Source organism: Camelina sativa, chromosome 20, assembly GCF_030686135.1.
Source record: "Camelina sativa cultivar CO46 ecotype springtype chromosome 20, ASM3068613v1".
NCBI lineage: Eukaryota > Viridiplantae > Streptophyta > Magnoliopsida > Brassicales > Brassicaceae > Camelina > Camelina sativa.
In genome coordinates, this window is record NC_141899.1 from 3,054,534 (window position 1) to 3,068,804 (window position 14,271).

The 14,271-nt window shown below is 37.9% G+C and overlaps 2 protein-coding genes across 6 annotated transcripts; both read left to right on the forward strand.

The window, feature by feature from the left end:
- The first annotated feature begins 1,785 nt into the window (after window positions 1-1,785).
- Window positions 1,786-3,166, forward strand: LOC104772159 (protein terminal ear1 homolog). The gene is made up of 4 exons (XM_010496803.2): window positions 1,786-2,192; window positions 2,365-2,481; window positions 2,791-2,936; window positions 3,033-3,166. Exons 1-4 carry the CDS (start codon window positions 1,786-1,788, stop codon window positions 3,164-3,166), a joined length of 804 nt encoding a protein of 267 aa, XP_010495105.1.
- A 3,631-nt stretch (window positions 3,167-6,797) lies between these two features.
- On the forward strand, window positions 6,798-13,791 carry LOC104769000 (uncharacterized). Of its 5 annotated transcripts, none has more exons than XM_010493115.3 (11): window positions 6,798-7,210; window positions 7,913-7,976; window positions 8,068-8,289; window positions 8,398-10,229; window positions 10,404-10,481; window positions 10,567-10,703; window positions 10,923-12,539; window positions 12,654-12,702; window positions 12,776-13,017; window positions 13,109-13,213; window positions 13,310-13,791. In XM_010493115.3, the coding sequence occupies exons 3-11, from the start codon at window positions 8,100-8,102 to the stop codon at window positions 13,518-13,520; spliced, it is 4,461 nt and encodes a 1,486-aa protein (XP_010491417.2). In that variant the 5' UTR covers window positions 6,798-7,210; window positions 7,913-7,976; window positions 8,068-8,099; the 3' UTR covers window positions 13,521-13,791. The 5 variants fall into 5 exon arrangements, with proteins under 5 accessions (XP_010491417.2, XP_010491415.2, XP_087360439.1 ...); XM_087504313.1 differs by having other exon boundaries at window positions 7,199-7,417; XM_010493113.3 differs by having other exon boundaries at window positions 6,872-7,210; window positions 8,398-10,481.
- Window positions 13,792-14,271: the final 480 nt, after the last annotated feature.

Here is a 14,271-nt window from a genome sequence, read left to right on the forward strand (position 1 = left end):
AAAAAGGAAAAAAAGAAGAAGAAGACTAAAAAAAAGGAAAACTTAAAAATTCACAATGTATGTACTTGTACATAAATTATCAAATTGTTATATTTGTCTTAACAATATATAAATATATGTCAATGTCAGTTTTCTCCTATGCTCGAACTTTGGATCAAGTATATATGTCTTACTCGATTTAACCTAGTTCAAAAATACGGGATCCTCCTAAGTCCTAAACATGCATTTTTCCTATGGTTGGTAAATTAGTAATACGTGTTTTATCGAGTGGTACTGCAGTGCAGCGCTACCACTCACATTTACTTACAAGTTATGATTTATATTTTAGAAGTTAAGACAAATAATAGATACTGAATGTTAGTATTTTTTCTATTCCTGATAGTTTGATGTTTAGGATTTTTCCTACATATTAAGACAGTGATATATATGATTAATTTATTATTTCTTTTTTTGATGATTTTTTATTATTATTTTTTAGTCATCTCAAACATGTATGATGATTCATTTTTCTGACATTTTATCTATTTTTTCACTTTTTCACCTTTCTGATATTAAAAATATTTACAAAATCAATTTTTCGAGGATTAAAAAAATTTCTCTAAAACACCAATTTATTAGAGACAACAGAAATATATTTTATAATTGCACAAAATTGCTCTAATAAATCTAAGTCATGATAGTTTTATGACTTTTTCTTCATCCCGCTATCATTATTTGCTTCAATATGCAACATGTCCATCACAAATATCGACACGGCTAGCTGCTTATTATCATCATTTTCCTAAATCCAAGTTATATGAACCATAAAATTAGGTCAAAGAAAATGTATCAACACGATTTTACTCCGTTATTTTATATATGAAATTGATCAGTCTTCTCATATCAACCTAATTTTCATTTTACTTTTTAACTGAAAACAGATACGACTTGTAGAAACAACATGTATGGGAAATGGTCTAAGTAATTCTTCACAATATGGACTCCACAGTTTCGACTAAATTTTTTGATTGCTAATAAATAGACATATATATATATATGTATATATATATATATATTTTTTTTAACACCTTTTTGTTATTACAAAAATATTTCCTCTATTTTATAAATAGTGTCATTTTGACACAGTTTTTTTATTACAAAAAGAGTGTTATTTTATATTTTCAATGCAACTTTTAATATTAAATCTCATTTTTATTCCTACTATTTTAATTTATTGATTAGAAAGAGAAATTGTTTTAGTGTATTTATAAAAGGTAAAATAGAAATTTATATAATTTTCTTAATCTATATGCAATATGTCAAAAAAATCTTTATGACATAGTCTAGATGTCCTTTCAAAAAAGGACACTTCGAGTACAGCTATATATACTACTAGATACTATATGATTTTGCAAATCTAGTAGATACTAGTATATGATTTTGCAAATTTGAACTGAACCAGTGTGTTCCTTTCCAACACTTAAAACTACTACTATAGTCGGTTTCTAAGCCAAAAGAAAATAATAAACGGTAATCATTTTTTCTAGTCATATCGACGAAGCTAGTTTGATCAAGATTAATGTACTGATCCCTCACGGATCTCGAGGCTGGAGAGAAGTTAAAACAAAGTTAACCAAATCGGACGGTACATATCTACTGACACAATGAAATCATGATGCTTGGAGTAGTAGTAGACAGCTCTTCGGATCTTCTAGGCATCATCAAATCTGTTTCTTATTATTACCAAACAGTAATATATATACTCAACCAAAATCATTCCTTCTCTTCACCTCTAAACCGCCTCCAATGGCTTCTCCCGATGATAACGACGTCACCGTCGTTGCTAGACAATCTCCGCAGCCGCCCACACAGTCCTTCTTTCCTCACAGTAGCTACTACTTCTGTGCGCCACCGTACATATACTTCATCTCCGGCGGCAACTTCCCTCCTCCTCCTCCTCCATCAGTATGGGTGTATTACCCGCTTTGGTATAGTCACCCTAACCCGAATCAGTTTGTGTCTACACACGAACTTCCTCCAAACCCTAGCCAAGAGCTCACCCTTCCGCGGGCTAGTAGCAGAAGAATTTTTGGCAGGAGAAGTTACGGACGAGATAAGAAGCTTGCATGGGTTAGGAAGACATCACACGAAGTTGAATCTAATGACGATCACATCACCACCGTCATGCTTCGTAACATACCAAACCGATACACGTGCGTATATATATAACTTCTTAGTAGTCTATATAATTCCTTCATAACCAGTAGATTATATATATATATATATATAGTTTTTAGAAAAAGTGTTACCATTTCATTTAATTTTTAGTTGCGGTGATTAAATGATGAGGCATATGGTGAAGTTTATGGTTTACAATGTTTGCAGAAGAGAGATGATGATTGAGTACATGGATAAACACTGTGATGAAGCTAACGGAAGTGATAAAAATGATGAGTCATCAATCTCTGCTTATGATTTCTTGTATATCCCTATTGACTTCAAGTAAGTTTTTAAGTTTTAAGTTTATCATTAAATCCTTTATTCGTTATTCATCTTTGTTTTGATCGTCATATATATATATATATATATATATATACGTGTGTAAGTAAGAGTAGAAACGAAATGATGCTATAAAAATCTTGGAAATCATAATCTATAATCATTGAATATATATGATGTAACCCCTGTAACTAACATCTTGCAATTTTTTATTCTGCATGAATGTATTCGTAATATAACAATGTTACTAGTCAACTTATTATCTTCACTTGATCATAACATTACCCACATGAATGGTACCAAATTTAACAGGACTACAATGAACAAAGGGTATGCATTCGTGAACTTCACAAATGCAAAAGCAGTGTCCAAGTTTAAGGCTGCTTGTAACCACAAGCACTGGAGCCATTTCTACTCATCAAAAGTGCTTGAGATTACTTCTGCTAAGATTCAGGTGAGTCTCCACTCCTATACCTCTACATATTTATTACACATATCTGTATATTTTATTTATACCAATCTTATTCTGATTGTAACACTTGTGTAGGGCAAAGATGAGCTGGTGAGACGTTTCAAGGATATGACATATCCGGATGAGGCGTATAGTGCAGTATGTTTCAGCCCAGCACGCAGCGGAGGGAAGACTATGGTTCAAACCACAATGGTCGGTAACGCACCGAACCAGTGAGCTCGGTTTAGTCTTTTCATATATCATGGCTACATATATTTGCCATTATGAATAAAGAAAAGTGTATGTGACGGTGAACATGGTACTCGGTTGGAAAAGTAAAGACTCAGACACCGAACCAAATCCAAGTGAAAACTCCGAAAGGTTTAGTTTTGGATTTGGTTTTTGATGTGTGTGAGTCTTGACTTTTTGTTAGTGTTACTGATATGTTGAAGGGTCTACTAATTTGTTTCTCTATCTCTCTAACTTGTTGAACTGTTTATGTTTAATATATCTTTTTCTCTTCTTCTTTTTTTGTTTTTGTTTTTGTTTGCTATTATGAAGATTATTCTCAATTTCAGAAATTTGGTTGAATTTGTATTTGAAAATGGAATCATATACATCACTAGAGCTAGTAGAGAAGACAGTTATACATATGAAGATTTCCATTTTATTTTTTTTCGCCAAACGAAGATTTCCGTTTTAACCAGTTAATTTTCTAACCTGATAACAGATTAACAACATAGAAAGAAATGACGAGAAAAGTTGCTAACAACGGTCGATATTTTGGATATTACGAGAAAAGTTGCTTATTTTATTTGAACTCACATTTAATAACTAAATAATCTTTCATAGAAAGGTACTAGCGGTTTTGTCGTTCTTTTAAAACATGTTGTATAAAAAACCTACATTATATACTCTAGGGCCATATTCTGGCACCTCCTTTACAGATTCCAGTTTTTATTGAGCCGAAACCATCATTGTTGGCAGGCTTGGGTGACGATAGATTTTGCAATAGATAATTAGTACTTTTTTGACAAAAATCTTCGTTTCTTGGAACATGGAGCGAGAGAAGTGACATAGAGAAGATGTACATTGTGGGGGCTGTCTACAAATAGTGACTAAAAAGGTTTCTTTGTTTTTTCTGTCTGTATCTTCTTTATCTCTCTCGTTTTCTTTTTACAAATACAGTACTGACTTTTGCAATTTTCAAGACTATTAACGATAATTCGATAAATATTAAGTTCCGATAATTCGATAAATATTAAGTTCAGAACTTTGAAATATATATATGAAGTTACAATATTCTTGCTAATTTGGGATTGGATAAAAACCAGATATTATTAGGAAAAAATTCGCATAGTTTTGGAAAACTTTGATTTTGATTTTTTTTTTTTTTTTTTGAAAAACTGTACAATGTCAGTAGTTATTACTTATTACAACAGATTTGGGAATGAGACGGGAAACCTTCAAATGGATATGGCCGTATGGGTACAGTAGTACACACACTCAGTTCACCTGTCTCGGACAGCCTAATGTCATCATCACTACACTTAGGTTAGGTATGAGAGACTGACTTGTTTAATCAGAAAGTTGGTTTCAACTAAAGTCGCCAAAAACACCGCTCAGAGTGTCAAAGAAAGAAGAGGAACCAAAATATAACTAATCATTACAACTTAGCCGAAACAAAACAAAGAAGAAATCTAACCAATACATTACAAAACAAACACTTGTCAAAAAACAATAAAAAAAAAGCGACAAGTTTCTCTCAAAACCCTAGTTTTCCAGAGCGCCGCCTCTCTGTTCCGTTTGCCTTTCCGCCGCCTGAAGCTTCGCCGGCGGTGTGAGAGGGCTTAATTTCGTCTTCTTTTCTTCTATTGTAGTGGTAGGGTAAAATGACTCGTCCTCCTCTTCTCTGGCATTGCGAGGAGTCACTCCTCTGTTGCGTCGATACGGTGCGATGGCGGATGTAACGGAGAGAGATCTCGGCTCGTCTCTCCTCTCCGGGAGATTGGTGGCGGTTCGAAGCTGCTTCGGGCGACTTTCTTAGCAGTTTCGGGGCGACGGATCTGGGTTCCGGAATCGCGCCCTCTGCTTCCCCATCTCTTCGCCGGAGATCCTAGCTACCCAGAGGCTTTCGGTGGAGTACGAGTTCTAGTGTCGACCGGTTGTTGGGGAGGATCCGTTGGATGTCGGTGGCCGAGATTTGAGATTATCCTCGAAGCTGGTGTTCTTGAGAGCTTCCTCAACCTTTGGTTTCAGTCCGGCTAAGAAGTGAGACAACAGGCAGATGCGATGTGGCCAATCCGGAAATGCATTGTTAGGTGAAGATTTGCTAATCTGTGTTTCAATCTTATCATTAGGTGATTAGCATTATGGGCTTTGAGTGATTGTTTGGAGAAGTCTCGAATTTTGTTGGTTTTGTTTTGCATTCTTTGGCCGGGTCAGTTGGATATTTGTCCGTTTTTTGGTTTAGGATCGGAGCAATGAAAGCCGGAGAAACCAAGTCTTGCTGATGTTGCGCCTCTGGGTGTTGATGCTATTGGAACAAGAACTACATGCATATCATGAGGTTCAAATAGCTTGGATTTATTTTTGACCTTCAGTATAGATTTTGGTTATTTCTGTGTTAGTAGTTGTTTTCGTATCATAGGGTTAATTTTAGGTGGTTTAAGAGATGATTTCACTCTGAGTTGTAGAGTGTTATCTATCTCATCGTGGTTAAAAAATGCAATGGTTTCTCGGTCAGGTAGCGTTGGATCCGCTAGTGTTTCAGGGTGATACTAGATCGAACCATTGCATTTGGTTTAATTCTATGGAGGGGAATTTTATGTATCATGAATTTGGATGTATTCCTTTGGTTAATGAAGAGTTGATGTTGAGCCAAAAAAAAAAAACAAAGAAGAGAGTGAAAGCTACACAAGTCAATAAGTGAACCGACGCCAAGAATTATCTCAACAATAAAGACTTTTGAAACTGAGAGACAGGTTGTCACAAGTTTTGCAGCTCGAGCCATTAGAGGGGGGCTCCAATCCTTCCAGCCACTTGACTTCATCAAGGCCCCTTTGTACTAGGAATAATGTGGCCATGTGGGCTCTCTATCTAATTTTGTAAAGCTTGCTATTACTTAAAATGAATTAAAACCAGAAGAGTAGATATTAGACCATCATTACAATTGTTTGCTTTCCCAAATTCTTTTAATAAAATCTAATAAAAAATAAAAACAGGAGAGAAAGAGAAGAAACGTTGTTGAAGTTACTGGGAAAGAAATGTTACTGAATATTTTTCAACACATGTCAGTTTCTTACTAGTCATATATTAAAATATTATTTTGTTTTTCTTTGAGCAACGATGAACAAGTTCTCTCCAGTAATGATGCTCTTAGATAACTTTTCAACTTTTTTTGTTCATACTCTAATGGATCCTTTTTTTTTTTTGAAAATATGTTATATTAGATTAAAAAAAAAATAGCATTTTTACATCTTATGCAACAGTTTAATCAAAAGAATTTTCCAAACAAAATGAACTCCTCATGAATGAATAGAAAAGATGTCAATATCGCGAAGCGAGCCAGAGACCCAGTCCATCAGCATACCGGTCATCACCTCCCAGTGGTATCACTCCCATGGATCCTTATTCCATGGTTTTTAGATAGATATAACTTTGAAAGCATGAAGATTTATGATAATATTAACTCCCAAGTTATCTCTAGATTAGATACATATAAATATGAAAGTGTAAAGTGTTAATCCCAGTTAAACTAAGTCTTCGCGTAGCACTCTTCTTTTTTCCGACACAGCAATCCAAAGCTTAGGAAACAAAGTAACAAACTTTTGCACAATTTAATCATGTGGAAACGCAATACAACGATGTCGTATCGAGGTTTAGGTGTGGGTTTGGTTGTAATGGTCTTATCAGTGGCCCACACTAGAACAACAAATCTCTGTCTGGTCTATGAATGAGAGAACCCTCCCTTTTGGAAAGAGAGTTTTAAAAATCAACGGAGCCATCTCTGCTTTGGACCCGAGCCTATTGACCCGAACCTCGGTTTTGCTCCTCCTCCTGCGCTCGCCGTTGAAATTTGTTTCGCTTCGCACTGCTCTCTCTCTATTTCGATCACTTTATCTCTCTCTCTCTCTTCCCCTGGTTTCGTTAATTCTTGAATTCGAAAACCCTAAAACTTTATCCCTACAGATTCTCAGGAAGGAAAAAAAAAGGAAGCTTTCCTTTTCTTTTAAGGTTCCCATTTGTTGTTGTAAGGCTAATAAACGTGAAACAAGTGGTGTAAGTTCACATCTCTCTCTCTCTCTCTCTCTCTCTCTCTCTCTCTTTTCTCATTGTTGAAACCCTAATTATTTGTTATAAAGAAACGATTTTTTTCCCCCAATTATTGTGGGGCGGGGTGTCACTGTGTCAGTAAGAAGTGTCTTGTTTGAGCTTGATTGAATTCTCGGTTGTTGTAATGCCCACCATGAGCTTTTCGATTTTTGGGTGGGTGAGATTAGTTTGCGGCAACTTTGATCTCGAGTGCGATTCGCGAGATTTCCCATTAAATTCTGTAAATTTTGTTAGATTAGCTTAATTTCTTCAGCTGCCATGGAGGGTTTGTAGCTGTGAAATTGGAATGTTTTCAGTTTGTGTAAGGATCTTGCTGACATTTACTGCAAATGAGCTCTTTGAGTAGTTTACTGGATTTCCATGTGTATTGAGTTTCAGACGATGATTAGACCTTAGGCTTTGGCACCTTAGACGTTAGTGTGTAATGTTTTATTTTGTAACGAAACAGTTCTGATTTAGGTTTCCTCATAACCTTGAGGGCGTTTGAATCGATTCTCCAGTTTAAAATCTTTACCCCGATCGTGTTCATTTGAACGTGGTTCTGTTTCCTATTTGCAAAAATAACTTTTGTTTTATAGCTTTCTTCTGAACCAATACATTTTGAGTTCAACTTTAAATTTTGCTGTGTCTGTTTTGTTTGTTAAACAGGAAAAGCTGTTTGAGTAGTCGGAGCATGTCAGTTGGAGGTAGCTCATGAGTTCTCGGGGAAAAGGTGTTTAGATAATCTGTTTTTCACATATTCGAACTTTAGATCAAAGGAGGCACAATATTGAACTCATTTCTGTTTTCTTTTCCAAGTCCAGATATATAAAAAGTGTTTATAGGAGCTGAATCTATGCCTGGAAACGAATTTGGGGACAAGATCCACAATTTCTTTGGACAGGAAGGCCTATCGCAAGACCAGCGCCAGCCTCAGGTGGTTGACGCAAACTGGCCTGGTTTTAGTAATGGTCTAGTCAGCAACCAGAGGCAGATAGACCCATCCCTTATTGCCAATCTCAAGAGCTATAACACACACCAATCTGGTATGTATTTTGTCTCCTCCGTTACAAGCAATGAATTCCACAACTTATACTCAATTCATAGCTACATATGGTGTTAGCTTTTAAACGTCGCTTTCTTTCTTACTCCAGTTGATCCTCAGAGAAGTCAATCAAATTCACAGCATGGATTGAATTTTCCTCAGCAGCCTATAAGGTCCGAGATCTCAAGAAGTTTGTTGCAAGAACACCAACAACTCACAAATGGTTACATGCATGGGAACCTCGGGTTGCAGACAATGCCAAATGGCGCAAATTTTTTAGGAATGGATGTACAATCTAATAGGGATAGGTTACCTGCGAGGGGATTTACTCCAGAACTTCGTAAAATTCCTATGAGGTTTGAGATGGGAGAATCTCCGGTTAATTATGATTTCTTTGGTGGTCAACAGCAAATAAACACACAGCTCCCTGGCATGCTCCAGCCTATGCCAAGGCCGCAGATGACATTCAATGATATGCAACTACTAAAGCAGCAAGTTATGGTTAGGCAAATGCATGACTATCAAATTCAACAACATCTTCAAAAGCAGCAGCTAGAAGCCGGACAGCTCAATTCTTTGAATTTAAATGCAGTCAACAGAAGTCGCTCAAGTGATAATCAGTCTCATCCATTGATTAATGGCATTCCTCTTCAGGATGCATCAAGTAATGGTTGGCAGCCTGATCTTATGACAGGAAATACAAACTGGATGCATCGCGGCATCTCACCATCTGTTCAAGGTTCATCCAGTGGGCTCATGATTACCCCTGAGCACGGTCAGACAAACTTACTGGCGCAACAATTCGAACCCTCCTTGTACGGTATGCCCGTTAGTGGGACAAATGCACCTCAAAATGCCTTTTCTCCTGTTCAGATGAACAAGTTAGCTGCGCAGCATGGTTCTGCAAACAGGAGTTCCTCTCTCACAAATCAGCCAACTTCATTTTTGAATCAAGGTGATGGACAGGACAGTCATATGCTCCCTAGATCGACATACCAGGAGAAAGTGTTATTCTCCCAGACATCAGTTCCAGAAACAAATATTAGGTCCAGTTTTGAAAATTTCCAGCAAGATGATTCCCGCGAGAGGAATATTTCAGTGCAGGAGAAATTTGGTCAGATGGAAGGTTCTGGTCAATTAGAAAAATCATTTATGAAAGTGCCTGAAAATAGAAATGCATTGCAGAAGTCGTCAACATTAGATCCAACGGAAGAAAAGATTTTGTTTGGTTCGGATGACAATTTGTGGGAGGCATTTGGAAACAGCACTGATATGAGCTTGACAGGAAATCTTATGTCCAGTAGTTCTGATCTTTTTGATGCATGCCCCTCTTTGCAGAGTGGGAGTTGGAGTGCTCTTATGCAATCTGCTGTTGCAGAAACATCCAGCGATGACGCAGGAGTACATGGATGGACTAACAGCAATACTGGCCCACATACGAATTCTCATACTGGTAATAGAGCCCAGGATTTGGGTGTAAAGGCTTCAAACGCACGAAGTGAGAGACTCCACAGTGATTCCACTCGGGCAGCTGTTCAACCTTTGCCTGGGAAGGGAAATAAAGTTTCAGATCATGGCCTATTGGAGAAGCCAACGGGTCAACTTAGTCAAATGGCTAGAAATATATTTCATTCTTCAAGTTCTGGTATTGATGAACAGAATAATTCGCATTCTATTCAAAAGAACGAGGGCATGGAAGATAGATTTGGTATCTGGAAGGCTGCGTCTAATCAAAATGTAGCTGCTCATGTTGAACATAAGAATCACTCCACACTTAATCCACAAGTGCAAAGGGAAAACTATGGACTTGGCATTGCTGGTACAGGAAACAATTCTAGTGCTTTGAGGGATGTTCAGGGAAATATCTCTCAACTGAAATCTAGAGACGGCAGTCAGATTCTTGAGTCATATGCGAGTAATAATACTGGATCCAATGAAATGGTAAATACCCGTGATTTTTCTTTGGTGCCTGGTGGAAGAGTCACACAATCTGGTCATGATAGTAGTAGGCCGTCAATAAGTCGCAAATTTCAGTATCATCCCATGGGTAATATTGATGTCACTAATGAGTCTCGTGATGATAAAATTTCTCATTTGTCTCCCACATTGGAGCAGGTTTCTTTAGGAAACCAAGGGTATTTTGGGCAGTCAAAGTCTCTTGGTCAGCCGGCTATGAACATGCGAGTTGACAGGGTAAACTTTTATCAGTTGGTTTTAACTAAGTGATGTTTTAGAAATCTGAATCATTCTTAATATTCCTTTGGCTTCTTTATGGTAGGGCCATGTTTCGCAAAACGAGTTGAATTGTACAAACGAGACTTTTAATGGCATGGGATCAGATAATTCGCCTAGTACATCTGCTTCAGCTGACAGAAGTGTTGATAGGCATAATCAAGTGAAGAGTACTTCGTCAAGGTACTCGTTCTTAAGGTTAAATATGTTTGTTTTCTAAAAATTATGTTCTCTTTTTAAACGCGTTTTTGAAGATAGTTTGTCAAGTAACTAACAGAGTTACCTAACTATGTCTCCTTAAACTCTCAAATTCTCGTCACTTGTCATCAAGTAGCTCTTATTCCCTGATTGGGTGCAATTTGTGCTTTGCAATCGCCTTTCTTATTTTTTTTTTTTGTGCAGGCAGACTATGCTTGAGCTTCTTCACAAGGTGGACCAGTCACCAGAGAATTCATCAGAAACAAATGTTCCTGGTGTTTCAGAAGCGACACCCTCTGCAGACTATGGTAGTCAGTTCCAGCATAATCAGCCATCTGCTTCTCAGGGGTTTAATCTACAGCTGGCACCTCCATCTCAACTAGCTCCTACACCTGATAACGTGCAGTTTTCTCGGAATTCTTTGCAGCCATTGAATTCATTTCATACTGGCCCTGAAAAAGGAGGAACAAGTCAATCAAGGTTTGCTCCGTGGGCGTCTAATCAATCTTTTCCTCACCAATCCACTCATCAAGGATCGTTTCCTGGAATCCTAGGAGGATCCAACATTACCTCTGGTTTCCCTTATTCCAGAGGATATCAGCAAAATCAACAGATGCCTGTTCCTACTCGACAATCAGCTGCTAATTATCCAGTTAATTCAGTGTCTGAGTTTTCTACCCCTCAAGTGAAAGAAAGAGATGAACGTAGTGACTTTGATCAACGTGGACATTCAGCACAAACACCTTCCCTGATCAATCGTACAACCCACAACACAACAGGAGATTTAGCCGAAGGATTTCCTATGCTGTCTGCTTCTCAGCCTGTGGTTGCTTCCAGTTCGCCTAAGCAAAGTTCCTCTTCTGGTATTATGTCTGACTCACCAGCCGGTATTTCAGCTCCGCAACATCGGTTTTGGAACCAGCCATTTAAACCTCAGTCAGATATTTTACGGCCGCATCCATTGCCTAGCAACAACTTAGCAGTTAGCTTCTCAAGGCAGGAGAACGCAAATCAATTATCCTCTCAAACTGGAGTAAACGTTTCATTAAGTGGGAGGGACATGATGAATATGCATGAGTTACAGAGTAAAGATACAGGTGCAAAACAAACATCTGATGTTGGTCCGATGTTCTCCAGTGTGGTGCAGAGCAATCATCAATCCTTTGACCGCTCTCTTCCTTCAAACAACCTTCCAAAGGAAAGCTTACCTCTCGATGACCAAATGGCTGGAAGTGGGGAGGGCGATTCACCCAAGATGACTGTGGAGAGAGTTGACAATAGTGCTATTGATCCTCAAAAGGTAGCTTTCAAAGGGGAACAACAATCACCTTCAAGGTCTGATGGTTTAGTTAGAGATGGATATAATCACAAAACGAACCACATGCCTCATTTTGGCCAAACTGTTCCTCAGAGTTTCTCCACTAAGAATTATCCAGCCTCGGCTGGAGCAGATCATCAACAAATCAGTCCTCAGATGGCTCCATCCTGGTATAGTCAATATGGTACTTTCAAGAATGGACTGGTGCAACCCGTGAATGATATAGGGAGATCAACTCCCTTGAAGATAGGAGAACAACCGTCTAATGTTGGGAGTGCGGTTGATGGTACACATTCTATTCAATTATCAAAGCAATCTAATACACAGCAAATGTCAGGCTCTGCACCAGGATTGGAGACTCCCTCATCTGAATCATTGCTTCATAGTGCTACTGACAAGTTTCTAAACGTTGATAAGCCAAAGAAGCGTAAAACCGCCACATCAGAATTATTATCCTGGAATAAAGAAGTCATGCAGGATCCCCAGAGGCTTAAGACGCTCAGGTGAGTTGCTTATGAGCACTGATATTTATTTCTTTCTTTTTTTTCATTTTTTTATATCTATTACCCCATTACCGCATTTAACTCTATATATATATATATATATATTATTTACAGTGAGAACGAGATTAACTGGGCCAGAACAACTTATCGATTGGCTGAAAAAGTGAGTTTCCTCGTTACATGTTTTATCGCTGCTCTTTGTACAAGTTGTTGAATAGTGGCTTATGTTCTTACAGGTGGAATTTGAGACTTTACTTGAGGATGGCCCACTAATCAGATCAAAGAGAAGGCTTATACATTCAACACAACTCATGCAACAACTATTTTGCCCGCCTCCGGCTAGGGTGATATCTTTGGTTGCTAACTCGAATTATGAGTTTGTTGCATATAATGCTGCAAGAGCTGCACTGGGAGATGCATGTAGCTCCAGTGGTACCAACAGGAGTGAGTGCTTTTCACCTCGGAACGATTCAAACCTGTAAGGATATTTTCTTTTTATCCTTTAAATGCTGGAGATTTTCCAAAGCTCGGGGTGTGTATTGACATGAACCTAATCCACTCTTATATAGGTTGTCTGAGAGCACGAAAACTGCAAAACTTAGTGACCATTCCATCTCCAAAGCAGCTGAAGATTTCATTAGTAGAACTCGGAAATTAGAGACTGAGTTTGCAGGGTAAAAACCATAGATCTCTCTTGTAATTGATTCCAGTTTGAACTGAGTACTCAATTTGGGTGGCTTGATCTCATAAACATTTGATTCTACTTGCAGGCTAGAAAATGGAACTACAATTCCAGACTTGAGAGTTGAAGTCCAGGATCTAGAGAAGTTTGCAGTGATCAATCGTTTTGCGAAGTTCCACCCACCAGCCTCTTCTATGGACCGGACCGTGAATTCACTTAGGTTAAACCCTCAAAGATATGTTACCATAGCTCCTATGCCTCAGAATATTCCAGACAGGGTACAGTGTCTCTCGCTCTAACGACTGATGAATCCATATAGTTCACTTTTTGGCCAATCTTCCCTATTCATTGCTTTCATATATCTCTCGTCCCAAAATCTTTCTATTTTTTTTTTGGGGTGGGTACGAGTTAGTTGGTCGGAATCCTGAGAACAGTTAAGGCCTCCATTGTTTAAAAAACCGGAGATTTTCGACTAAATGTGTAGTGTTACTGTATGCATAATCACAAATATTGTAAGTTAAATCCATTTGTATACAGACTTAAGTAAAGAAATATTTATTTCTCAGTAAAGTAACCCACTAGGTAAATTACACCTATGGTTTCCATCCAGTAAACATAACATAGCAATAAGTGGCAATACTGACGATACACAGCTAAGATTCTAAGACCTCTCTCTCACATCAATCGAATCAGTCATGCTTTAAAGTCAGTGAAACTTAACCAGAAGCTGAACTTAGGAACAGATTTTGAGGTTTAGAAGGCAACTCTAATTTCTTCCCCTACCAAAGCAAATATCTCATCCACCCTGTAACAAATACGCAACAATAGTTCATCAGAAATCACTCTGTGCCCAAAAGAGTAGAACTACGGAATGGTAATGGTGAAGATGCTAATATTTTACCTATGAGTCTCAATGTTAACATCTGCAAACCAAGTTGTCAAGTAAATCTGTTGAGCGAGAAGAGTTATTCAAAGTTTAAGGATATGATGTTAGCAGAAGCATTTTCTTGTGTCCAATAAAAATCTCACGCACCTGCAAAATTTCTGCGG